Here is a 23,429-nt window from a genome sequence, read left to right on the forward strand (position 1 = left end):
TCTTTGGTGTTTACAAAGCAGATCTTTCCAGCCTGACCCTATTGTGTGAAAGCAGTGACTAATGCAATTGGTCTCTTACAGGTGATACTGCAATCTGATTTATGGCAATATTTACCTGAATGAGTATGTTCTTGTCACAGGGTTTGAAATATGACTGATGACTGCTAAGAATCGAAATGATCATGCACCCCCCTCCATTTAACTACATCCATATTTGTGACGCAATTAAACTAATTCTTGTGTGCTTATTTTGGTCATTATTTTATTTTTTTTAAACAATACTTTATCATTTCTGTCTGCCCACGTTACAACATGAGCGCGGCTTCCTGTCATAACAGCAATGGTTCTGCTTTTTAGTGTATTTTAGATCCTCCCTGCTGCCATGTGTCCGAATGGAAGGTGGACAACTCTGGTCCTTAGGGGCCACCAACACGTCATGTATTAGGGATATCCCTTCTTCAGCCCAGATATCCCTGTGCTGAAACAGGGATAACCTGAAATCCTGGCCTGTTGGTGACCCTTGACTGGAGTGGCCCACCCCGGTCTAACTATTGCATAATACAGCGGTGTGCGACCCACAGGGGGAGGCGCGAGACTGACTGCGGGGGGCGCAGGGCCTCTAGACCCCACGCGCTTCCCAAGGCACTTCAATTAAGTGCCGTGGGAGCTGCAGGGGCTCTGTAAACCTGACTTACTTTGGCTCTGGCGGCTTCTTAGACGCGTCGCCATGGCATCGTGGTGTCATGGGTCATGACGTCACATTGCTATGGCAACGTAATGTCATGCCGAGGTAAGCAGGGATATGGGGGGGGGGGGGATAGAGGGGAACCGCCGGCAGGGGGGCGCAGACAAAAAAGTTTGCGCCCCCCTGGCATAATAGCCATCATGCTTTCAATAATTGCCGTATAGGATTAGAATTGTTGAGACACTAGGTGTAATCCGATTTACTGCAGGATAGACCGGAAACATGAGGAATGTCTGATAACAGCTGGCTCCGTAAGCAGACCTGAGTCACAGTCCTGTTTTACAACCCCCATGACCCTTCCTCTGTTTACAAGCAAAGGACTGATTGGAGAATTAAAACCTGAATAGTCCTTGATCCAGAATAAAACGGTTCCTCAACTCAATTTTAGTTCTATATCAATGTTAAATTGTTCCACTGTTTTTGTTATTGTAAATCAGGGGCTCTAAACTCCGGACCTCAAGACACCCCAACAAGTCCGGTTTTAAGGATTTCCCTGATTGAGCCACCTGTGCTGAAGCTGGGATATCTTGAAAACCTGACTTGTTTGGGGGGGGGGCCTTGAAGACTGGAACTGAGAACCCTTAAGGCCTTGCCCCCGCTGCCTACTACAGCGTCCGCGGACGAGAGCCCTCCCCTCAATGGCGCCGGGCCCGCTGCAAGGGGGGGCCGCAGCGCTCGGGCGAGAGCTGCTCCTGCTCTCAATAGAATTGAGAGCAGGACTCGCGTCGAGCGATTAGGCACGCCCCCCGGCGGTTCAGCCAATGAGGGCGAACCTGCCGGGTGACGTCATGGCCGCGCCTCCGTCACTCCCCCGCCCCCCCCCCCCCCCCCCGGTCTCCTGCAGTGAGCTGCAGACCGGGGAATCGGCTGAACGCGCGCCGCCAATATCGCGGGCGCGTGTTACAGCGGCGTGACCGGAGCCTTAGTAATAAATGAGTCCCTCTATTGGTAAGGACTTAGAAGTACGTTTTTTTGGAACTATATAAGTTGATATTTTGTGACTTTTATATGCAACCTCTTCACTGTGTTGCTGGCAGCAAAATTGTCCTGGCTCATTAATGAAGCTTGTATGTTCAAATCTGTCTCCAAGGAGAGTTTGATTCAAGGTCCTTGGCATCTGCAACCCGTAGTAGTAAAATGACTGACGTAAGTGAGGGCATGAAATGGGGAAACAGCGGTCCTTGCCTATAATAGATTTTAAGGCGCACTCAGGAACCTCTTGCGTGCTCCTTTGTTGATGCCTTAAAACTTTAGATAGCTGCTCCACCCATGGTATTGTGGTGAGAGGGCTGTATTCATAAATAATTGCGTATTCCAGTTTTAGCTGAAAAACACCGGAAGGACACTGACTTATCATCTTGCACTTCCAGTTAAAACCGATAATAGGAAATGATGCATCATTTCCTACTATGTTCCACCTCTTGCAGCAGCCCAGCTAGAGGTAGGATAGAAAGGCAGCACAAGGAATATGGGAACTAAAAGCAAGTGCACAGATTTAAACACCAAATTAAAATAATTTAATATAATAATTCAGACATAAAAGGAAGGATAACATTAAGGAAGAGGAGTCCCTGCTCCGAGGAGCTTACAATCTAATTGGTAGGTAGGAGAAGGTATAGAGACAGTAGGAGGGAATTCTAGTAAGTGCATCTGCAGGGGGCCAAGCTTTATGTGTCGTGTCCAGGATTATCCACATCTTTAAGCAAGTGGGTCTTAAAGGTGGATAGAGAGGGTGCTAGTCGGGTACTGGGGGGAAGGGCATTCCAGAGTTGCGGGGCAGTCAGTGAGAAAGGTTTAAGGTGGGAGAGGGCATTAGATACAAAGGGGGTAGTAAGAAGACATCCTTGAGAAGACCGCAAGAATCGGGATGGTGCATAGCGAGAAATTAGGGCTGAGATATAAGGAGGGGCAGAGGAGTGTAATGCTTTTAAAAGTGAGGAGAATTGAGTGTGAGATGCAGGATTTGATCGGAAGCCAGGAGAGGGATTTCAGGAGGGGAGACGCGGAGACATTTAGAAAATGCTGATGTCACCGGACCCTCTTATTTTCCCATTGTTATGAGCATGATTCTCACAATGCGATTTTTACCTGCTACTCCTGTGAGTGTGCCCATCTCAAGGCTTTTATATTTTTATGCCAATACATTTTTACCCAGATTTACACCATGTGGATGCGTGCTCTCTCTCCCTCTTGTTTATATACAAACCTTTTTAGATGTGGTGCATCCCTATTGAGAGCTGCGGAACTACCTGTGTGATTCAGACACTCCGGTCTTCACCATCACTACATGAGACATTGGTCTCCCCTCTAGAAGGATCAATGCAAGATGTTTCTGCATTTTGTTTATTAATTTTAAAAATTCTTTTTTACATTTTCCACATAGTCTTGCACTCAATTTTTCATTTGGATTTGTTCATAAGGTCATATTACATTGTCACCTAATTATCACTGTGTAATATCACCTTAATTTTATACAATTTGTTCTTTACACATATAGGTAATTACACTCTAAGTGCAGCTATTTATACTATCTATATAGGTATAGATATATCTATATATAATAACAAACTTTAAATTAAGATATTTAGAGAGAGAACTAGAGATGGGCCACTGGTCCATTGTGCTGGTTTTGATTTTGGTTCTAAATAGTTTTGGAACTTTGGCTGTTAAAACAGTAATGGTTTTGTATTTGGCTTTTGGAATGTAACGTTCTCGTAGGCTTTCATTTCCGGCTTTGCACATCAATAAGTATATGCTGAAATGTGTTGGAGGGGCAAGCAGTGCATAGAAGAACTGGTATAGGTGCCACTGGTACGGTGCTAGGAAAACTTTACTTCAAACCATAAGGTTGCTTGTTTCTAAATGAGTGTCTGTCTGTTTTTCTCAACTAAGCTTGTGTGTGAGATAATTTCCACATGATCAAATTAGCGTAATCAAACTAGAATGACTATATTCCTTTGAACAACTAAATGAGTCCTTGCTGATTAGTTGACAAACTCTGTTATCCCCACCCCTAGTGTTTTGGTGAATTTATCAAATAGCATGGCAGGTAACACCTATTGTTGATAAAGCTTTAAAGCTTTGCTGCTCAGTCTTCGGATGACATCGCTCTGTTGCACAAGTCCCAACATCTCTACGTGCTGAAAGAAAGGTTGGCAAGCTTTTCCCACTTGAAGATTTCTTTTCAAGTATTAATGTGGAAGTAGAAATGGCCTGCAGGCGGTCTTATATGCGCTCCTCTTTCTCACAATCGCCTGCACAAGTGAAAACGTACCGGTAAGTTTATTTATTTTTTTGTTTAGTTTTACCCAACCAGCTATCTTTATACATGTTTGACAACTTTAAAGCTTCAGTCTGCGCTAATCCGTTACAAAAAAAAAGCTCAATACGGTCTGAAGTTACCATGAGATGCTAAAAAAAAAATGAAGACCATAATGAGCAAGGCAGTTCAGTGGGTATATATTTCCTGATGCTAAAAGTTTTAATGCCCCCGCACGCTACTGCAAATACCAATAAGTGGTGACTCGTGTTACTGCTGTGGACTTGGATGACCCCAGGGCGGACAACGGACAGGCTCGCCATTTCAGGCCTAGCAAGAATACGTTTGAGGCTAATTGAAGTTCTATTTTCAACGAGGCTGAGTGGCTTTGGAGATTAATATATAGTAGCAATAATTTTGTGTAGATCTTTAATTTTCCAAGGGGATTAAAATATCTAATAGTACATATGAGGCAAACACGCCAAAGTTGCACAGGTTATCTTTAAAGCGGCCTATGTGAGTTTAACTTGTATACTGTTGGCATCTTGTCTTCTGAGCATGTCTGCTTTTTTGCTTTTTAAGCAAATGTGTGTGTTTTTTTTTTTTTATGTATTATAAATCATGATTTTTCTCAATCTAGCGTCTGAGTTTACAATGGTAACCTTAACAGTGCACTGGGGAGAGCTTCATTTTAACCGTACGGACATTTAAATATTAAACGTTTATTTCCTGAACGGAGCATCAGGGTTTTTTTTTTTTGTTTTTTTATGAACTGCTTTGAAAAGGACAATAGATCTCTTAAAGTACAAAATTGAAATGCAAAACAAAATCTGCACGAACTTCTGTGTTAGGAAAAGGATGCAGGAAATAGGAAAGATGTGAATTTATTTCCACAATGTTTTTCTTGTATTCGTGTTACAGATTAGTAATAAGAGTATTTACTTTTCCCGGTCTTGGTAATATTGAATTTTCATCATACCGCTGCCATCCTCTGTGTACGTTATAGTAATTAAATTGCTGCCCTGTAACTTGTTGTATATTTTAGTGTTGGGCGGGGGCGGGGGGAAGCACTGGGTTTCTGGGGAGAGCTTAATTTTAACCTAGAGTTTTAGTACCATTGCTAATCTAGACTGAACCCTAGCGTTTAGCTGCTTTTGAATTCAGCGCCATATTTAGGTTGTAATCTCCTTGAGGCATAGATGGGGAGTTGGTGTACAATGCATTGGTAATTAATGAGCACATCATTTTAGACTTCCTGAGCATGACCTTTCTGCTGTCATGTAATAGATTCTTATTGTCAAACTCTGGTCATTCTGCTATAGCTTGTAACCTCTGTTCACACCGCTTCTTCTTTAATTTTAAACACATCACTTGCGACAAACCAACCTTCCCCCCCACCCACTTTTCTTCCAATTGTATAGTTTGCTGTTTTGCAGAATGAGAGCAATAGAACATTACTGAAGGATATACACAGCTAACAGAAACCCGCTTTAATGGTTAGTAAAGGGCTATCGAGGTATAGAGTCCAAAGCGTTCTATTTGGTGACTCTTTGTGTTAATGGTTAGCCCAGTCCTTCAACAAGAATCCCACTAGAACGCTGATAAGGGGCACTACAAGAGATAAGCATGACTTTACAAATGCTGATCTCATGCATATTTTGGATCTTCCTGTATGTCCACTGATTTTATGTCCGGTTATTGGTTTAGATTTCGATGACAAATTTTAACTTTTGTAGCATCGGGCATAGCAAATCTAACAAGTAGGTTTACTAAATGAATTGTTCAATGGTTTGAAACTGACTGCTCAATACATGAAGTTATGGCAGGGATTAACACAAATCTGTGATAACCTGAAATAAAACTAAATATTTTTTTACTCAACGCATCGATCACCTAAAAAGCCTTTTGAGAGGCACTGCTGCATTTTGGCAGACTGATGTTTCACTGATGTCCATGTGCAGTCAACCGTCGCATATAAATATTCTACCACTGAGAGGAGTGGCACTTCAGAGGTCTTATGAATAAATTAATAATACTTTCTTGTGGACCGATTGACGTTTCGGTCCCAAAGTATTGCAATAAATCGTTACTACAGTGAAATGAACAATCTGCTTTATTTTTCCAGTACATTTAAAGAGGGTTTCTCCTGCAAGACTTCAAAATGTGTTTAGAAAATAGGAAAGTTGTACCAATTGGATTCTTGCCGTTTGGGTCAGTGGTAGGATCTGTTCTTTCGTGCTATCTATTTCTAGCAGCCTTGTATCTGAAATTCAACAAACATTGGATCAGGCTTAGAAATAGTGTGCAAAATACAAATAAATATCTACAGACTTTAACATGTACATTTTAGACAGGTGGGGATAGTTGTTTGATGTATGTGGGGACATACAGATAAGTCAATTGCATTTTGCAGAGTGTAAAAAATAGGAGTTCCGAAAAAGTTTTGCTGAATACACGTTCAATACATTCCTATCTATGTGAGCTTTAAGCTATATCATACACTTGCATACATGACCCTCTCCCATTGCAGGTGGAGTCCCACGTAGGATCAATTTAATGAACGGTGGTGACACTTGGCAGATTAAAATTAGGTGACGACACTGTTTTTTTTTTTGTTTGTTTTTTTTTATGTAAAATATGTACAAACTGTTGTATTTTTTTATATATATATAAAAATTTTCTTAGTGTTAAAATGTGTAACTACAAGTTTAGAATGGGTTGTACCACTCTATGCTTTCTATTGTGCTATCTAGATCAGGAGTGGCCAACGCCAGTCTTCAAGGGCCACCAACAGGTCAGATTTTAAGGATTCTCTGCTTCAGCACTGGTGGCATTGATTGAGTCACCTGTGCTGAAGCAGGGATATTCTAAAAACTTGTCCTGTTGGTGGCCCTTGAGGACTGGCGTTGGCCACTTCTGATCTTGTTGGTCATGTGACATGCTAAAAGTGAGAATAAACTGCATTTCCTTGACTCACGCTTGCTCCCCCTTAATAATAAAGTAATTCTTTCCCCTCACCCATTGGATAATTCTATTTGAGCCATTTGCTCTTTACTGGTAAACGTGCATGCTGCATATTGCATATACTAGGTCAGCGGTGCGCAAACTGTGGGGCGGGGGTCGCGAGACTGCCGACGGGGGGCGCGGGGTTTACAGAGGCCCCGCGCGCTTCCCGAAGGCACTTAAATTAAGTGCCGGGGGAGCTGCAGGGCCTCTGTAAACCATACTTACCCGTGGCTCCGGCGGCTTCCTCCCGGCGTCGCCATGGCAACGCGGCGTCAAAATGACGCTGCGAGGTCATGTGACGTCACGTTGCTATGGCAACGTGACGTCATTACGCCGGAGCGAGGGTAAGTTGGGGTTGGGGGGGGCGCGGGAGTGAGGGGACAGCCGGCAGGGGGGCGCAGGGAAAAAAGTTTGCGCCCCCCTGTACTAGGTCATGCTGTGGTTTTTTTTTTTTCCCAACTAGTCTGTATAAAGTAAATATTTTGGATATTACCGCAATTTAACTGTATGAAAGAAGACCGCTTTAGGCGCCTGGATCCAAAGATTCGAAAATGAAAGAAATACAAAATAGTGTAATACTGTATTGTCATAACAATATTACACTGTTTTGTATTCTTTCCTTTCGAATCTCTTCAGATCCATGCGCGTAAAGGTGTCTGCTTTCTTACCATTTCAATAAAAAGGTATTGGAATCCCTTGGGACTGTGGCTGCAGGACTACAAGACTATGCAGGTGGTCCACGCGATCAGACCGTCTGTTCTTAGTGGAACGGATTATCACCGCTGCGGATTAACATGGAGTCCGCTATCCGGGGGTTTGTGGCGCAGATTCTGGCACATAATCGAGCACAGCCTATAAAACGATTCACGTTGGGACTTTTTTACGTCAACGTTATATGTATTAGATGTAGAACATTATTTGTCATATTTTTATCACTTTGGCATTTTTATTTAAGATTTTACACATTTTTAAAGTGACCTTAATTGATCGCAGATACTTTAATTGCTGGCGGCGGATTTCTTCTTTACATGCAATTTAACTAGTATCCTTCTTATTTTGGGGGATAATGTGGAATTTTAAGTTTTCGTTTTTTATCAATCATAGTAGCGTGTGCTTGTGTTAACGAACACCTTTCCAGACAGAGGCCTGACAGACCTTGCTTTAGCAGCCAGTAGTTTCATTAAATACATTATTTTGAGGTGTTGGGAATGAATCCAGGTTGGATTTGTGGCACGCATATAGCCACGTCTGAAACATCGTGACCAGTGGCCTTTTTATATTTTCTCCAACGCAAAGAAGTACCGAAATTAACACATGTTTCCATTCGCCTCCCCCACACGTACTAATATCATTGGTAGCCTTGTATGTTATAATTATGCCGCTGCGTCAGTTGTTGACCCATTTCGATTTGTTGATGTGCTACAGCTATTGCATAACCTTTAACAGGACATCGTGTGTCCTGATACATTTTCTGCGTAATGTTGTAACTGTTTAATACATCTTATGTGCTGTTTTTTAAACTGACCAATTTTCCTCAGCCTGGGGTTTGCATTTCATATTGAAGTCCCCCTTTTGTTTTTGTTTTTTTTTTTAATAGTTGAATGTTTCTTTTCAGACATCCATTTTGTGTATAAGGCTTCGGCCCGCTGTCTGACGGCGCAGCGGCCACCCCTTGCAGTGTGCCCGGCCCCGTTGAGTGGCAGCTCTTGTCCCTGCAGCGCCTGCCACAGCAGGTGCTGCAGCCAGCGGGGACCAAGCCTTATAGAGGGTTGATGTGAGTCGGGGGGTGGTGGGGTGTTTAATCTGCAACTGCAAAAAAAAAGCCAGATTCTTCCAAATTCACAGTACAGACGAATTACAGTGAAAGCCATTCATGATGAGCCATTGATCGCCCTTCAAATAATAGCAGAAACTTTATCATTCTGAGGCTAACATGTATATATGTAAAGATTGACGCTCATACACGTGTATGGACTCACAAGCTGTATATCAACATATAGATAGATGGGAACTTCAATAAATCATTCCATTCTGAGGCTAACCCTAATTTTATAGTATGTAGAAAAGCCCATTTATTTTACCTAGAAAGGTTTGTTTTCTTTTGTTAACTTAAAAATGAACTTCCGTAGGTTGGCACATCTCCAAGTAGTATTATTGGCAGGAGAATTGTCTAATGGACCATGGCAGTTTCTCAAAGGATTTCAGTGCATGGTTGCATACATAATGCTAAAATCTTATAAATAGTTTGGCAATTTTGCAGGTTTTTGTTCCAATTTATCTTAAGAATATAAAAGCAAATCATTTGGCCTGGATCTTAATGCGGGGCACAGTCTTCTCCTTGATTTTGTATGAACACATACTGCCACAATTGCATGATTTTGTTGAGTGTGACATTGCTTAGTCTGTGTCAGTGACCATCTGCACCTTTATCCCAGTTGTAATGTTGATTAATACAGTGCAGCTATGTTACTCCTGTTATCTTTTCATTAAGGCTTTTTAATTTATTTTTAAAATACATTATTCGACAACAATAACAGATTTAAATGTGTTATTGTGAAGAAAATGTGTTAAGTAGGTGGATTTAAAATTCTCAAATCATGGCTTTATCAAGCCGCAAAATAACCTAGCAAATTTAAAGCCGTAATCCCACTGTTCTGACCCTCTTGTTTACATCGGGGTGCTCAACTTCAGTAGTCAAGCCCCCTCTTCCCCCTCCCCCCCCCCAAACAGGTCAGCACCTCTTGTTTAGATTCTGACCACCGGTCCCTGCAGCTGAACGGTTATATTTTCAGCTTTGGTTTCACATTGAGATTTAAATAGCCGGCCAATAGGAAGCTGTTGCTGCTTCTTATTGGACCACGACACCAACAAGATTTGAATGGCCATTTTGTTTCCCCTAGAGGTGCAGTAACACCCGTAACTTCACCCTGAAAGTGCCTCAGGGAGTGGGGGTCCCTGGAGTCGAAAATACAGCTTGCCACGAAGGGGGGGGGGGGTGATTTGTGTTGGGAGGGGAAAACGGCAGCCAAGATTTGTTACTTTAAAGGTTTCATTACACTTGGCAACATGGAAGTGCCAGCATTAAGCCACACAACAACTTTTCAAATGTTATAGCTGTGATCATTCAGTAGATTTGGGTCTGAAAAGGGAAATGCACAATAAAGACATTGGAAGAGGTGAATGTTGCACTGTAGTACACCCAGTCAGTGTCTCCGGTTTGCAATACATGGCCATTTGTAATGCTTCATTGTTGTATGTATGTCTTTATTTATATAGCGCTATTAATGTACATTGCGCTTCACAGCAGTAATATTTGTGGCAATCATGTAAATAATATAAATAACACATGAAGGGGAAAAAGTGCTTCAGACATAAAAGTAACATTTAGGAAAAGGAGTCCCTGCTCTGAAGAGCTTACAATCTTATTTGTTGGTAGGGGAAACGTACAGAGACAGTAGGAGGGCGTTCTGGTAAATGCGTCTGCAAGGGGCCATGGTTAATGTATGAGATGTTAATTATCAGCCATGGAGCTACTCATGTTTCCTTAAGCAGGTGTGTTTTTAAGGTGGATAGAGAGGGTGCTAGTCGGATATTGAAGGGAAGGGCATTCCAGAGGTGTAGGGCAGTCAGTGAGAAGGATTTATGGCGGGAGAGAGCTTTAGATACAAAAGGAGTATAGAAAAGACATCTTTGAGCAGAACGCAAGAGTCGGGATGGTGCATAGCGAGAAATTAGAGCTGAGATGTATGGAGGGGCAGAAGAGTGTAAAGCTTTAAAAGTGAGGAGAAGAATTGTGTGTGATACGGGATTTGATAGGAAGCCAGGAGAGGGATTTCAACAGGGGAGACGCTGAGATAGATTTCGGAAAGAGTAGAGTGATTCTGGCAGCAACAGCTGGGATAAATTGTAGGGGAGACAGGTGAAAGGCAGGAAGGCCAGACAGCAGGAGGTTACAGTAGTCGAGATGGGATAGAATGATGGTCTGTGTCACAGTTTTTGCAGTCGAGCAACAGAGGAAAGGGCATATCTTTGTAATATTGCAGAGGAAAAAACGACAGTTTTTTTGCTACCTTTTTGAACGTGAGGAGAATGTGGGAGAGTAGTGTTACCCCTGGGCTGCGTGCTTAGGCTACTGGGTGAATGATAGTACTTCCAACAGTAATGTGGAAGGAGGAAATAGGGCTAGGTTTGGGAGGAAGTATGAGGAGATCTGTTTTTGCCATTTAAGTTTGTCGGCGGAGGGCCATCCAGGAGCAGAGAGACATTCAGAAATGTTATTCTGTACAGCAGGTGTAAGGTATGGGGTAGAAAAGTCCACTTGTGTGTCATCAGCATAGAAGTGATATTTGAACCCAAGAGATGTGATTAGGTCACCTAGAGAGAGGGTCTGAAGAGAAGGGGTCCCAGGACAAAGCCCTGGGGTACCCTCACAGAGAGAGTGATAGAGGAGGAGGTGTTGTTGGCAAAACACACTGAGCAAGTACGATGTAAGAGGAGATCCAGGATAGAGCTTTGTTACGAATGCCAAGAGTATGGAGAATGTGAAGAAGAGGGTGGTCCACAGTATCAAATGCTGCAGAGTGATCGAGTAATATGAGCAGAGTGTAATGACCTCTATCTTTGGCAGCATGTTCAATTCAACCCTATTGAGTGATGTTTGAAAGAAGCCCAATAAGAGACTGCTCATATGATGCCTCTTTCAACCAACCAGCAAAAGGTTTCTCAACCTATTGCAAAAGCAAAACATCATTTTTTTTTTTTTTTAGTGTTGTAACTGTGATTTAAGTTCTCTATTTCTGAAAGTAGCATACACCTCCTTATTCAAAGCAGATTATACTACGGCGACATCATATCATTGTCCTAGTTAAAAAAGAAAAAAAACTATTATGTACTTGTTTTTACAATTAGGTAGCATGTTAGAAGTTCTATATGTATGGTATAACCAATGTTTTATACATGTAGGATTTTCTGACTATTGAGATTATTGTACCCGCTATTTGACGTTTGTCAATTATACCTAACATGCATTTGGATTATTTTTACCCTGTAACGTCTGTGCTTTAATTAAATATCTATTTACAAAGTGTAACGCGAGATTTGTTTCTTCTGCAGTTCGAGTGCAAGCGTTGTAGCCATCGACAACAAAATAGAGCAGGCAATGGTGAGTAAAGAAAATGACCATAATGGAGTTCCAAATTTAGAGTGAACTTGTTTTTCTGCATGCCTTGGTTGTTACCATTTGCAAACGAAGTGTGAGCCATACATTGATATGTTTGACGTGTGATTAAGACACTTAATGTATGCATGTCCCCAGTGCTGGAGGGCCCAGTAATCCCCAGCACTGAATAGCTAAGAGGTCTCTAAGGGTATGTCCATATGGTTTATTATAGCAGAAATGTAGATACTTGTACTCCTGTTTAGTCCAGTTAGAGAGAGTGCCACAGGAATCATTAATGGGACATTGGACAAAGGGCACTTGGAACTGTGTGTGTGTGTGTGTGTGTGTGTGTGTGTGTGTGTGTGTGTGTGTGTGTTTGTGTGTGTGTGTGTGTTCCATATACATAGCACTGTGTGTGTGTGTGTGTTCCATATGCATAGCACTGTGTGTGTGTGTGTTCCATATACATAGCACTGTGTGTGTGTGTGTGTGTGTGTGTGTGTGTTCCATATACATAGCACTGTGTGTGTGTGTGTGTGTTCCATATGCATAGCACTGTGTGTGTGTGTGTTCCATATACATAGCACTGTGTGTGTGTGTGTGTGTGTGTGTGTGATCCATATACATAGCACTTCACAGCAGTAATACAGTGACAACATATAATGGGAATAAGAACGTCAGACATAAAGGTAACATTCGGAAATGTAGTCCTGTCCCGAAGAATTTACAATCTAAGGGAACCAGAAATGACTGCTTTAGTATTTCTCACATTAAAATATTTCCAGCGTTGCTTTATATGCTGCTTCAATTACCAGTTTGGGTGCATACTAGATCCAACTATAAGAGAGCCCAACTCCTGAATACTTGGTTTCTAATATTAATGTTATCATTACTATTGGGCTTTCTTTTTTTTCTTTTTTTTTATTATTATTATTTGTTTTTGTTTGTGGACTGGGGAAGAGGACTATGAGACAAAGAAAGATTAGAACGAATACAACTACTCCAGAGGCAGCAGAGATGACCAGCCTTGCATGCATGTGCATTTTATTGCCAATTCTTGTGCCAAACATAGCTGTATGAGTATTCCCACAGGCTGGTATATGAGTCAGAGACCTTCCCTTAATGGCTTTTACCTGTCAAAGAACTTCTGTATTTCACCCCATAGGCAAGACAGTTGTGTAATATACAGTTGTAGGTCTTAATTATTGTTCCATATATCAGCAATTCCATCATACTTATCTGCCGTTTAAATGAAGTGTGTGTGTCGCCCATGACTGTACTTTTAAACTCCACATCTAACTTTTTAAGCTTTTCTCCCTTTTTGCACGTAGGACCTGGTGAAAAGCCATTTGATGTACGCGGTAAGAGAGGAGGTGGAAGTCCTAAAGGAACAAATAAAGGAATTAATAGAGAAAAACTCTACACTTGAACGTGAGAACGCACTGTTAAAATCCCTTTCCAACAGCGATCAGCTGTCTCAGCTCCCAGCCCAGCCGGGCCTCAGCACTTGCCAACAGCCTCCAGCGATTACAGCTCCGCTCCCGGCTCCGCAGACAGCACACTCTCCGCAGCAACCGAATGTCTCCTCAGCGTAAAGAAAGAAAAAAAAAAAAAAGCTTTCTCGCCGTGTTCAGCAAACTGAAAGCAATCTGTCCTTGTGTGCCACTGCTGTTCTTTCCACTGCAAAAACACAAAAAAAAAAAAGATGAAAGCAAGTAGCCATGCTTCAGTTGTGTGTTGGCCTTTTCAGTATTAGACAATCGTTTATCCCAGATCTTTCTCGCTGCGGCAGAGAGGTGATGCCCATTGCATTGAGGTTTTAACGGGAGCGGTTAAAGTCTGTAAGTTACATGCAGGAACCCTTACATTGAAGAGGTTAACCCCTGGAGCGCCAGAGAGGGGATGCTTTCCATTCGCCCCCCTCTCTGGTGCTCCAAGGGTTAAAGCAGCATTTTATGTTTTGAGAAAACCCTCTTGAAAATGAGGTTGTGTCTCTATATACCAAGTAATGTTGCTGCACGGTCAATTTATAGCCTAATAAAAGTGGCTTATTATCATAAAGGCAGGTAAAGATAAGGTTTTGGAGAACAAGGTGCTCTTATCAGATAATACCCACGCTCGGATAAGAGTGTTTTTGGCGTTTCTCCTGACTTTGTAATAAGTTAGATTACGTTACACCGTGACGTAATGGCAGATCACTAATTAACGTACAAATGATTACCGGGTTATCGAACCAAAAGCAGATTTGTTTAGCTGTGTTACAGGTGTGTATGTAAAGAAAATGGACATGCTGTAATACAGATTTTTATTATTTTTTTTTTTTTTTACTTCTCGCACATCTAAAGCTTCTACTTAGTCAAGCCCCAATATAATATTTTTAAAGTTCTGCTGCCCTCCAAGTCTCCAGGCAGAATACATATGGGCCTTACAGGAGCAAACCAAGCACTTTTTTTTTTTTTTTTAAACATTTCTTTAAAAAAAATGTACACAGGATTCAAGTGGGGGCTCCAGAGCTGAACCCCATTAATTTCAGCCGCGGGGACCCCCTGCTGCCAGAGATACTTGCCTCCAACATGGGTGCTGGTATTTCTCTGCTTCTCAAAACTGTGCGTGACATGGGCCAATAGGAAGCCGCACTGGATGATGTCACGGCTTCCTATTGGCCCGCAGGATGTAGGTGCTTTGAAAAGCGGCAATTATGTGACCCCACCTGCCCAGCCGGAGCAGCTACCGGCAACCTCTACAGGGGTAAGTATCTCCGAAAGCAGGGGATCCCCGGAGCTGAAATGAATGGGGTTCAGCTCCTTCAATCCTGTGTAAAAAAAAAAAAAAAATTAAGCGCTTGGATTGTCTCTACAAGCAACAGAAACCACTGCAGTGGGAAAGAACTCCCATATGTGTCATTATTTTGGGTAAGCGGTCACCGTACAACCCTAACTACCCCCTAGTAGTCTCTTTAAAGGGGCAGTTCCCCCTGCATGATTATTTAATTTTTTTGTTTAAAGATTTATTTAGAGTACTCTACAGTAAGTAGGATGTCAGTTGGCACCTTTCTAGTTCCTTCCCTACTCAATGATTTATTTAAATGATATTTTATTTCTGAAGTATGAGCCACAAATCTAAATAAATGTGACTGCTAAAACTCCTCTGACATTGTGGCAGTGTTAGACCTCTGAGAATATTAGGATAACACAATTTTTCACATCAGGCCCTTTGTGGCGTATGGAAAACAGCTCTGTCTTGTCTGGTGGAGTGGAGAATGTGAGGATAAACAGACAGAGGCCTTGTAAACACCCTACTCTAGGTCCTGGGCCTTTTCAAATAAAAATGCATTCAAAAACAGTTGGAGGGAGAAATATGGTGGTGGTTCAGCTTTAGAAGTCACCACATTGAGCTTACGTAGGTGAAATGAAGGGGGAACTGTACTTTAACCAGGTATATTCGTGAAGGTAAAATGCGTGTATTTCCTTTGCTATTCTGTTAAATGGTTGTTTCTAGATGTGATCTATTCACTGCCATGAATCTGATAACCCCAAGGGGTATATTCTCATACGCCAAAGCGTCAATTTGGGCTATTTTGGGCCTAAAATCCCCTTGGAAGTCAATGTGAGTTTTTTTTGACCGGAAAAGGGAGTTGTGCCTGGCAATGAAGGTGTTAAAAGCTGTGTATGACTGCTCCCTTTGACGGCAAACGGGGTAAGTTAGAAGAAGCTGTGATTGGTCAGGAAGTGCATGTAGATATTTTGCAAAACGCAATACAGCACGTTTTTTGTTTCGAAGGGGTTTTATTTAACATAAAATGCTGCTTAAAATAGTGAACACACGATTACTAGCACAACACAAAGGGTCTTACAGCGCTTTGCTGGCTCTGCCAGGGTAATGTCCCCCACGGATTACAGTCTGAGCCATGTTGTCAGTACTATGTAAATTAGGGGTGCTCAACTTCTGTCCTCAATCCCCCCCTGTCAGGTTTTCAGGATATCCCTGCTTCAGTCAAGTGACTCAATCAGAGGCTGCTGAAGATTGAGCCTCTTATTGATCCACCTATGCTGAAGCAGAGACTGATTGAGCCACCTGTGCTGAAGCTAGCATATCCTGAAAACCTGACCTGTTGGCAGAGGGGGCTTTAAGGACTGGAGTTGAGTCCCCCCCTGATGTGTATTTACAGTCGGAGCCACCATACTTTAATTATAATTACCACCCGCCTCTTAGTTTCATTTAATGTTTGTGTTTTATTTATTACAGGGCTGCTATTTTCATAATGTGTATGAACAATGTCACAGAAACTTTTCTTTATATTCTTTTTTTCTAGAGCATATATCAGTAAAAATAGATGGGATTGCATTCAGTAGGTGAATGTTTAGGCAATCACTAAGCAAAAGTATCCTGGCGTATATATCGAACACTAACAGCAGTTTTACCTTTTGGTATTTATTTTACAATAGTTGAGACCCCGTTTCAATGTACATTTTTTGTAAAGCGTTGTAAGTATGAATCCATAATGCACCTGTCCAGGAAAGGCACCCGTGTGATTCTACAATAAATGATAGATTAGCTATTTTGATGAAGAAAACTTTGTTCATTTCTCTTCTTTCCGACTGCAAGAGAGAAAAAACAAATTGCCACGATTCCGGCGCTTTTTAAACCATTTCTGTGCGTTCTTTGAGGGTGGGATTTAAAAACAAAACAAAAAAAACTGTGAAATTGTTCAGCCTACTTTGTAACCAAAGAAACAAAAGCTGTGTAATTTTTTTTTCCTTTTCTTTGTAATGCACATTCTCTGTATTTTTAATTTAGTGTTTTTCTCATTCACACTTTTTTTATTTTAATTTTTTTTGCTGTTTAGCATGATCTGCATGACCTATAATCTTTGAACCACTTTCGTACCTCATATTTTTATCCAGCACTCTTATTGTAATATGTAATCTGTGAACTACGTCAAATAAACAGAGCAAAGAGCTGGTGTCGGTGGAGCAGAGCTAGTGTGTGATGTGCACTAGTCGTAATACAAAAAACAAAAAAACAAAAAAAAACTAATATGAAGTGAGCCATCTTTTGTTCATTTAAAATGGTGTTATGAATTTCGTATGCGGAAAAAAAGTTTTGTTACATTGCAGATTTTAATGTATTTAATAAATGCAACATGCAGATTAAGTGCAGTGTATAAGGAGTATTTAAATTTAAAAAAAAAAATACAAATGTACATTTCATAAATACATTTGCGAGAGCATCATTTTGTGTATACTAACACAAGTCTTTGTCAGAAATTATTGTAAAGATATCTATTTTAACACATTTTATGAAATTAAATTGCTGTTTTGTTTAAATATTTGGCTCTAGGATGTGTTCAAAATACTCCGCTACGTTGTAGTAGCAGTGGGTATAGAGAGGGTCCTCGCTTTTGGTGTGCCATTAATGTCGTTTGGTGTAGCCAAAAGGAAAACGCAATGAGAGTAGCTGCCAGAATGATCGTCTACAGGCAGTAGGCGATCTATAAATGTTTAAGTTTCACTGGTAAAAGAGTAAAAAGTTCAATATTGATGGTTAGACTTCTGGGCGACTACATCTGCTTCCTCCCCTCCCCCCCCCCCCCCCCCAAAAAAAACTTACATTTGTCATTTTTATTGTATTGAGTTGTTGAGACGACTTGAGCTTTTCAATGTTTCTGCAATGCACATAAAAGCTGCATTGCATGTCACCAAGTGTTTCTTTGCACTTACTGAACGCATACTTGGAAAACAATGTCGTTTCCTTACAGGTTCCTATCCTTAATGCTAGTAATTACTACACATTCTATACGTCACGGCGGATAACTGTGACAAACCCTCCACTGTACAGTGAATGGAAAATATCACTTGTGAGCACATTCACATGTCGCCGACAGGTTTGCAACCTGCTATTCACCATGATGGTTTATGGTGACGGCTCATTTGCATGTCATTACCCAGACTCCCTGGTTGCAGTGGAAGCACTATGCTAAGAGGTAATGGGGGTGGGGGGGGGGGAAGAAGCAGGGGTGCAGACTTGTCTGAAACATGAATGTTCTCACAAGTGTTATTTCTATTTACAGTAACTGTTACAAAATATTTAGTTGTACCAAAAAAGAAAATGCAGTCACTTGCAAATTCATTCAGAATAACATCATTGATGCAGTTGCTTGTGCTAAGGGAGCTGTTATACTTGGAATTGCATGGGATATTTGTGTGAGGGGCCTAAAATACCGGACCCAATAAGTTTGTTAAACATTGTGCAGTTTTGTTATCAGCTTTCTATGCTGTACCTGCTTTTGCCGTTCAACTGGTTGTGCTATAATCAATCGCGATATATTTATCCACCTGATCACTGTTCAAACATGCAATGTTATTTTAAGCAAAACACACACTCCTTTGTGCATCTGCAGAAGCTTTATTTAGTCCCCTGTTCATTAACATAGTACCTGTGCAAAGGTAGTCCTGGCCTTACAAGGATTAACCATGCATGATTAAGGGAAGGAATCTTGCATAATATCTATTCCACGGAGGGGCGGCCAACTCCAATCCTCAAGAGCCACCAACAGGCCAGGTTTAAAGGATATCCCTGCTTCAGCACACGTGGCTCAATTGTTGATTGAGCCACGTGTGCTGAGGCAGGGATAGCCTTAAAAGCTGAACTGTAGGTGGCCCCTGATCTATTTAAAGCAGGTAAGTGGGTAATATGATTGTTAAATATTATATTATAGAAAATACCCCTACTTCTTAAAACTGTCCCGGTTTACCAACAATTATAGATTACGGTTGAATGTTTGTTGGGATATTTATAGATACAGATAAGACAGCGCAATTATAAATTCAAATCTATATAGAAACAATATATTATAATACAAGGGAGGTGCTCACCAATAATTACTTAAATATTGTCCCTGAAATATAAATAATTATCAATTTTCTATGCTAAACCTGAATTGCTGTTCATATATAAAACAGAAGAGTGCCATTAGAGCCTGCCCATAAACTACTCTCTTCCCCCAAACCCATGTAGACCACTGAAAAACAATGCATGCAGGACAATGGTGAAGTGAATTGATGTATTGAATCCATTAGAAAAGATCATTAGGAGCAAAGCATTTACAACTCTGCATCCACTTAGTTATCATTACATTACAAATCCTCTCCCAACCCTGACTCCTGCATAAGCGTGTTTCCATACGTCACCAAATTGTAACCTTTGAATTAAAATAAATATTCCATTAATATATGATCCGATATTTATCTGATCTTCATTGAATAGATCTATGTACATATTTTGTTCTCCAGGTGAATATTAAGTGAAATGGTCTGCAGTGAGGTGACCTGTGAGACACGACATTTATCATTTTCCTGTGGTACAGGTGGAGTTCAGTAACGTTGAACATTGCGGTATTCATTAGGAATCTGTTATCTCGGAAGCAGAAACTGATTGAGGACCAGAAAGGACTTGTCGATACAACCATATGATGACATCGCCAATGTGGTGTTTCTCCATAAGCAGCTTGAGCCACGTTGATTTCTACGCACAATATCCATATTGCAAGGCTCAGGGGAAAACATTTTATATAGGAAGTGTTTATTGCATCTTGTTACCCTGTCGCTGTCAGTGTATTGTTAAATTCTTACTCCTTTTACCCATGTTAAAAGTCATTTTTCATTAATCACCCCTCCCCCCCCCCCCCCCGCTGCCTCCAATTGGTTTTACTGGATGGAAAACAGAGGTCCCCAAAGCTGAACTGCGCTATTGGAGACCCTCTGGTCCGTTGAAGGTGTTCAATCCCCTCCAGGGAAAACAAAAGGGTGGTTTGCATTTTCTGCGTCACATGGGCAATAATTAATACCCATACCGTTACTGGTAAGTATCAAGAATTGGGGGGGGGGGGGGGGGGGTGGCACAGCTGAAAATATTGCAGTTCAACTTTGAGGATCCCTTGGTTCTCATTCTGTAAAGTAAAAGGGATGTCAAGTGGGCAGAATTGCTAATTTAAAGTGGGAATTCCAGCATTTGTTTTTTTCCCCCACAAGATTGAAGCAGGGGGTCTCTGGAGATGACCCCCCATTAATTTCAGCTCCGCGGACTCCGTAGGGGGTGCCGATAGCCACTTGGCTACCAGGGTTCATGTTATGACGGCGTTTTAAAACTCCCGCACCCTGCGGGCCAGTAGGAAATAGTGACGTAATCCGGTCCGGCTTCCTATTGGCCCGTAGCTTTAAACTTTACCCCCTTTGGAGGTCTGGATCATGGGAAGCAGGGAGTCCTTAGAGCTGAAATGAATAGGGCTCAGCTCCGGATAACCCGTGCTTCAATCCTGTCGGGCTTGCTGCTTTAATCACCAAGATTTGTAGCTTTGCACTGTCTGATTTTGATTGAACTGTTTTCTACAACTTTGTGTCAGTTGCAAATGTTGGTACCTTGCTATGTACTTCCTCGTTAAACGGTTTGTATATATCATAACATAACTTGGTCAATTATTAATATTAATTAGAATTATCCAACAATAATAGATGTGATACCTCTGTTAATTGTGTAATGTGTGCAAACAGATAACTTGGCATTTCCTATATGGAGTTAGCGATATAATTCCTCAATTATTAGTATTTTGTGTGTGGTTGGGGAAGATTTATTTTGTGTGCATGTTAATCTAATACGTCAAACAGCTGCATCAGAGAAGGTGCAGAACCTTATTTTTATACATCATCAGCTCCAATTTTGCTGTTTATTAACATTCTATATAGTTCCTTCACTTCCTAAGCACATCCACACTCAAGTAACCTAGGGGTGTTCTACTCCTGTACGCAGGTTTTCAGGATACCCCAGCTTCAGCACAGGTGGCTCAATCAGATACTCCGTCAAAGACATGAGCCACCAGTACAGAAGCAGGGACTGATTGAGCCACCTGTGCTGAAGCTGGGGTATCCAGAAAGCCTGACCTGTTTGGGGAGGAGGCTTGAGCACCCCTGCAGTAACCGATGAATGTGCTGAATAATGTGTCGGTTTTCCAACTGGTGCTGCTAAGAAAACACACAAACACTAATAAAATACATGATCATAATTATATTTGACTTGTAAGGTGCCAATATATTTTGCACCTTAGTACTACTATGGGCTTGAAAGAAAAAAACAATACAACATAAAGTAATAATGTGCTGGTACAATAGTCCCTGCTCCAAAAAGGTTACAATCTACAAATGTTAAATTGGAATGATTAATTGTAACTTTATTACATTGTATTTAGTGTGACAATAAGTTGCATTGGAGATGCAATAAAGTGAAAGCATAAAAATGCTGTCTGTTACACTTGTGTTTATTATCGAACACTGACGGTCAAAGCAAATCCCAGATATCTTGGCAACTGCGCTGCTGGTGGGAATATGTATCGGACAGAGGGAAGAAAGCCACAGCGATTTCAGCGCTAGTTTGATTGCAGCTTGATAAATACAATTGCAATTCTTTTTCCCTTTGAAGTAAAATTAAAATGGTTCCACAACAATCTCACAACGGAGCATGCAGTGGAGGAAAAGAGTTTGCCACAAAATAGAAGTGTGTGCTAACCTTGTCTTTGCGTCAGGTGATCTCCAACAAAAGACTTTAGGAGCACCTACTGTATGTGGGTAGTCAAGCCGTACAGGCCTCTCCTGCAAAAGGAACTTTGTTAGAGTTGTAATCTGTGCTACAGCAATACACTCACTATACCAGGGGTAGCCAATTCCAGTCCTCAAGGGCCACCAACAGGTCAGGTTTTCAGAATATCCCTGCTTCAGCACAGGTGGCTCAATCAGTGTGCTGAAGCAGGGATATCTGTAACCACTGAACTGTAGGTGGCCCTTGAGGACTGTAGTTGCCCAACCCTGATCTAGATACAAGTGTCAACTTTCAAGAACTCTTATTTCTACCGACCCCTGCACTATACCATCATGAAATAGTAATGTTTGGCGATTAGGGTGTTGATCCTGTGCACAAAAACCTATGTTTTTTTTGTTCTAGACTGCCACTAATGCTCACTCTGGATACAAAGATCTGTATGTGCCTCAACTTACCCATAGAATTGGACATTATTCCTTTATACCCTCTGTGTGGAGAACCAGACGTTTGTAGGATTTCAACCCTGTGGTGGTAGTAGCACATATCTCATTCTTTAGATAGGAAAATCACTCCAAATTACAAGGTGAACTTCCCCAAGCAACAGTACTGCCGCTGCGCATAGAAACAATGTAGGCTGAGACGCAAATGTGAGTGTTTTTAATGTAGCAGTTCTGCCCCTTAAAAGGATCTTGACAAAGTTTCTTTGTATTTAATTATTTTTTTATGACATTTTTTTCACACACTCCTGCACCTCTGAGAAGCTAAATTGGGTTTATACACACCCCCTACATCACTACATATCAAACAAGTAACTAGAATGGAGAGATGTGGCAGAGTTAGGAGAAGTTAGACACGCTAAATCTCCGGTTCCAATGTCAGGAAATCTTCCAGTCTATAGGGGTCCATGTCAAAATTAATTTGAAGCAAAGGGTGACACTGCTCATTTGCATGTCATTCCCCAGAATCCCTTGCCTCGGTGGAAGCCTGTATGCTTGGAGATTATTTCTTTATTTATAAAAATGTTTTACCAGGAAGTAATACATTGAGAGTTACCGTTCGTTTTCAAGTCTGTCCTGGGCACAGAGTTATGATGAAAAATATATGTTTACATTACATGAACAGGATTATACATTAGACATAAAGACATTGCATGAACAGTTAACGATAAAATATGCATCATATCAGAATTATAAGGAATGTAACAGAAGTTGCAAAAGGGCAATCAAATTAGCACAAAGGGATAATCAAAAAAGCATTGCAATAGAAAGTAAGATCAACCCTAAAAAGTTTTTTTTATGTAACTTATTAACAATAAAATTAGAAACGAAAATATAGGACCCTTTCAGTGTGATATGGGCAGGCAAATTATTGGAGATAAGGAAAAAGCAGAGGTATTAAACTAATTATTTGCCTCTGTATTTACCAGGGAAGAATCAATTGCAATAGTAGTGCTGCAGGAGGAAACCACAACCTCTATATTAATGAACAATTGGTTAACTGAGGAAGAAGTTAATAGGCGGCTTGATAACATTTAAGTAAATTAGGCACCTGGCCCTGATGGCATATATCCAAGATTTCTTAAGGAGTTAAGTTCAGTAATAGCCAAACATTTGCTTTACATATTCAAGGACTCCATTTCCACAGCCTAGGTACTACAAGATTGGTGTAAAGCA

At 41.1% G+C, this 23,429-nt stretch overlaps 1 protein-coding gene across 3 annotated transcripts in view; it reads left to right on the forward strand.

Moving 5' to 3' along the window:
• Nucleotides 1-21,278, forward strand: part of TSC22D2 (TSC22 domain family member 2) — a 46,902-nt gene extending 25,624 nt beyond the window's left edge. For 2 of the 3 annotated variants that reach the window (XM_075570431.1, XM_075570433.1), the window contains 2 exons: nucleotides 12,123-12,171; nucleotides 13,500-21,278. In XM_075570431.1, the coding sequence (XP_075426546.1) occupies nucleotides 12,123-12,171; nucleotides 13,500-13,763 (313 nt within the window). In that variant the 3' untranslated portion in view covers nucleotides 13,764-21,278. Of the gene's footprint in view, nucleotides 1-12,122; nucleotides 12,172-13,499 lie in introns of those variants that run through there. The other variant, XR_012788018.1, reaches the window with a different exon arrangement.
• The last annotated feature ends 2,151 nt before the right edge of the window (nucleotides 21,279-23,429 follow it).

This window comes from Ascaphus truei, chromosome 14, assembly GCF_040206685.1.
Source record: "Ascaphus truei isolate aAscTru1 chromosome 14, aAscTru1.hap1, whole genome shotgun sequence".
Taxonomy (NCBI): Eukaryota; Metazoa; Chordata; class Amphibia; order Anura; family Ascaphidae; genus Ascaphus; species Ascaphus truei.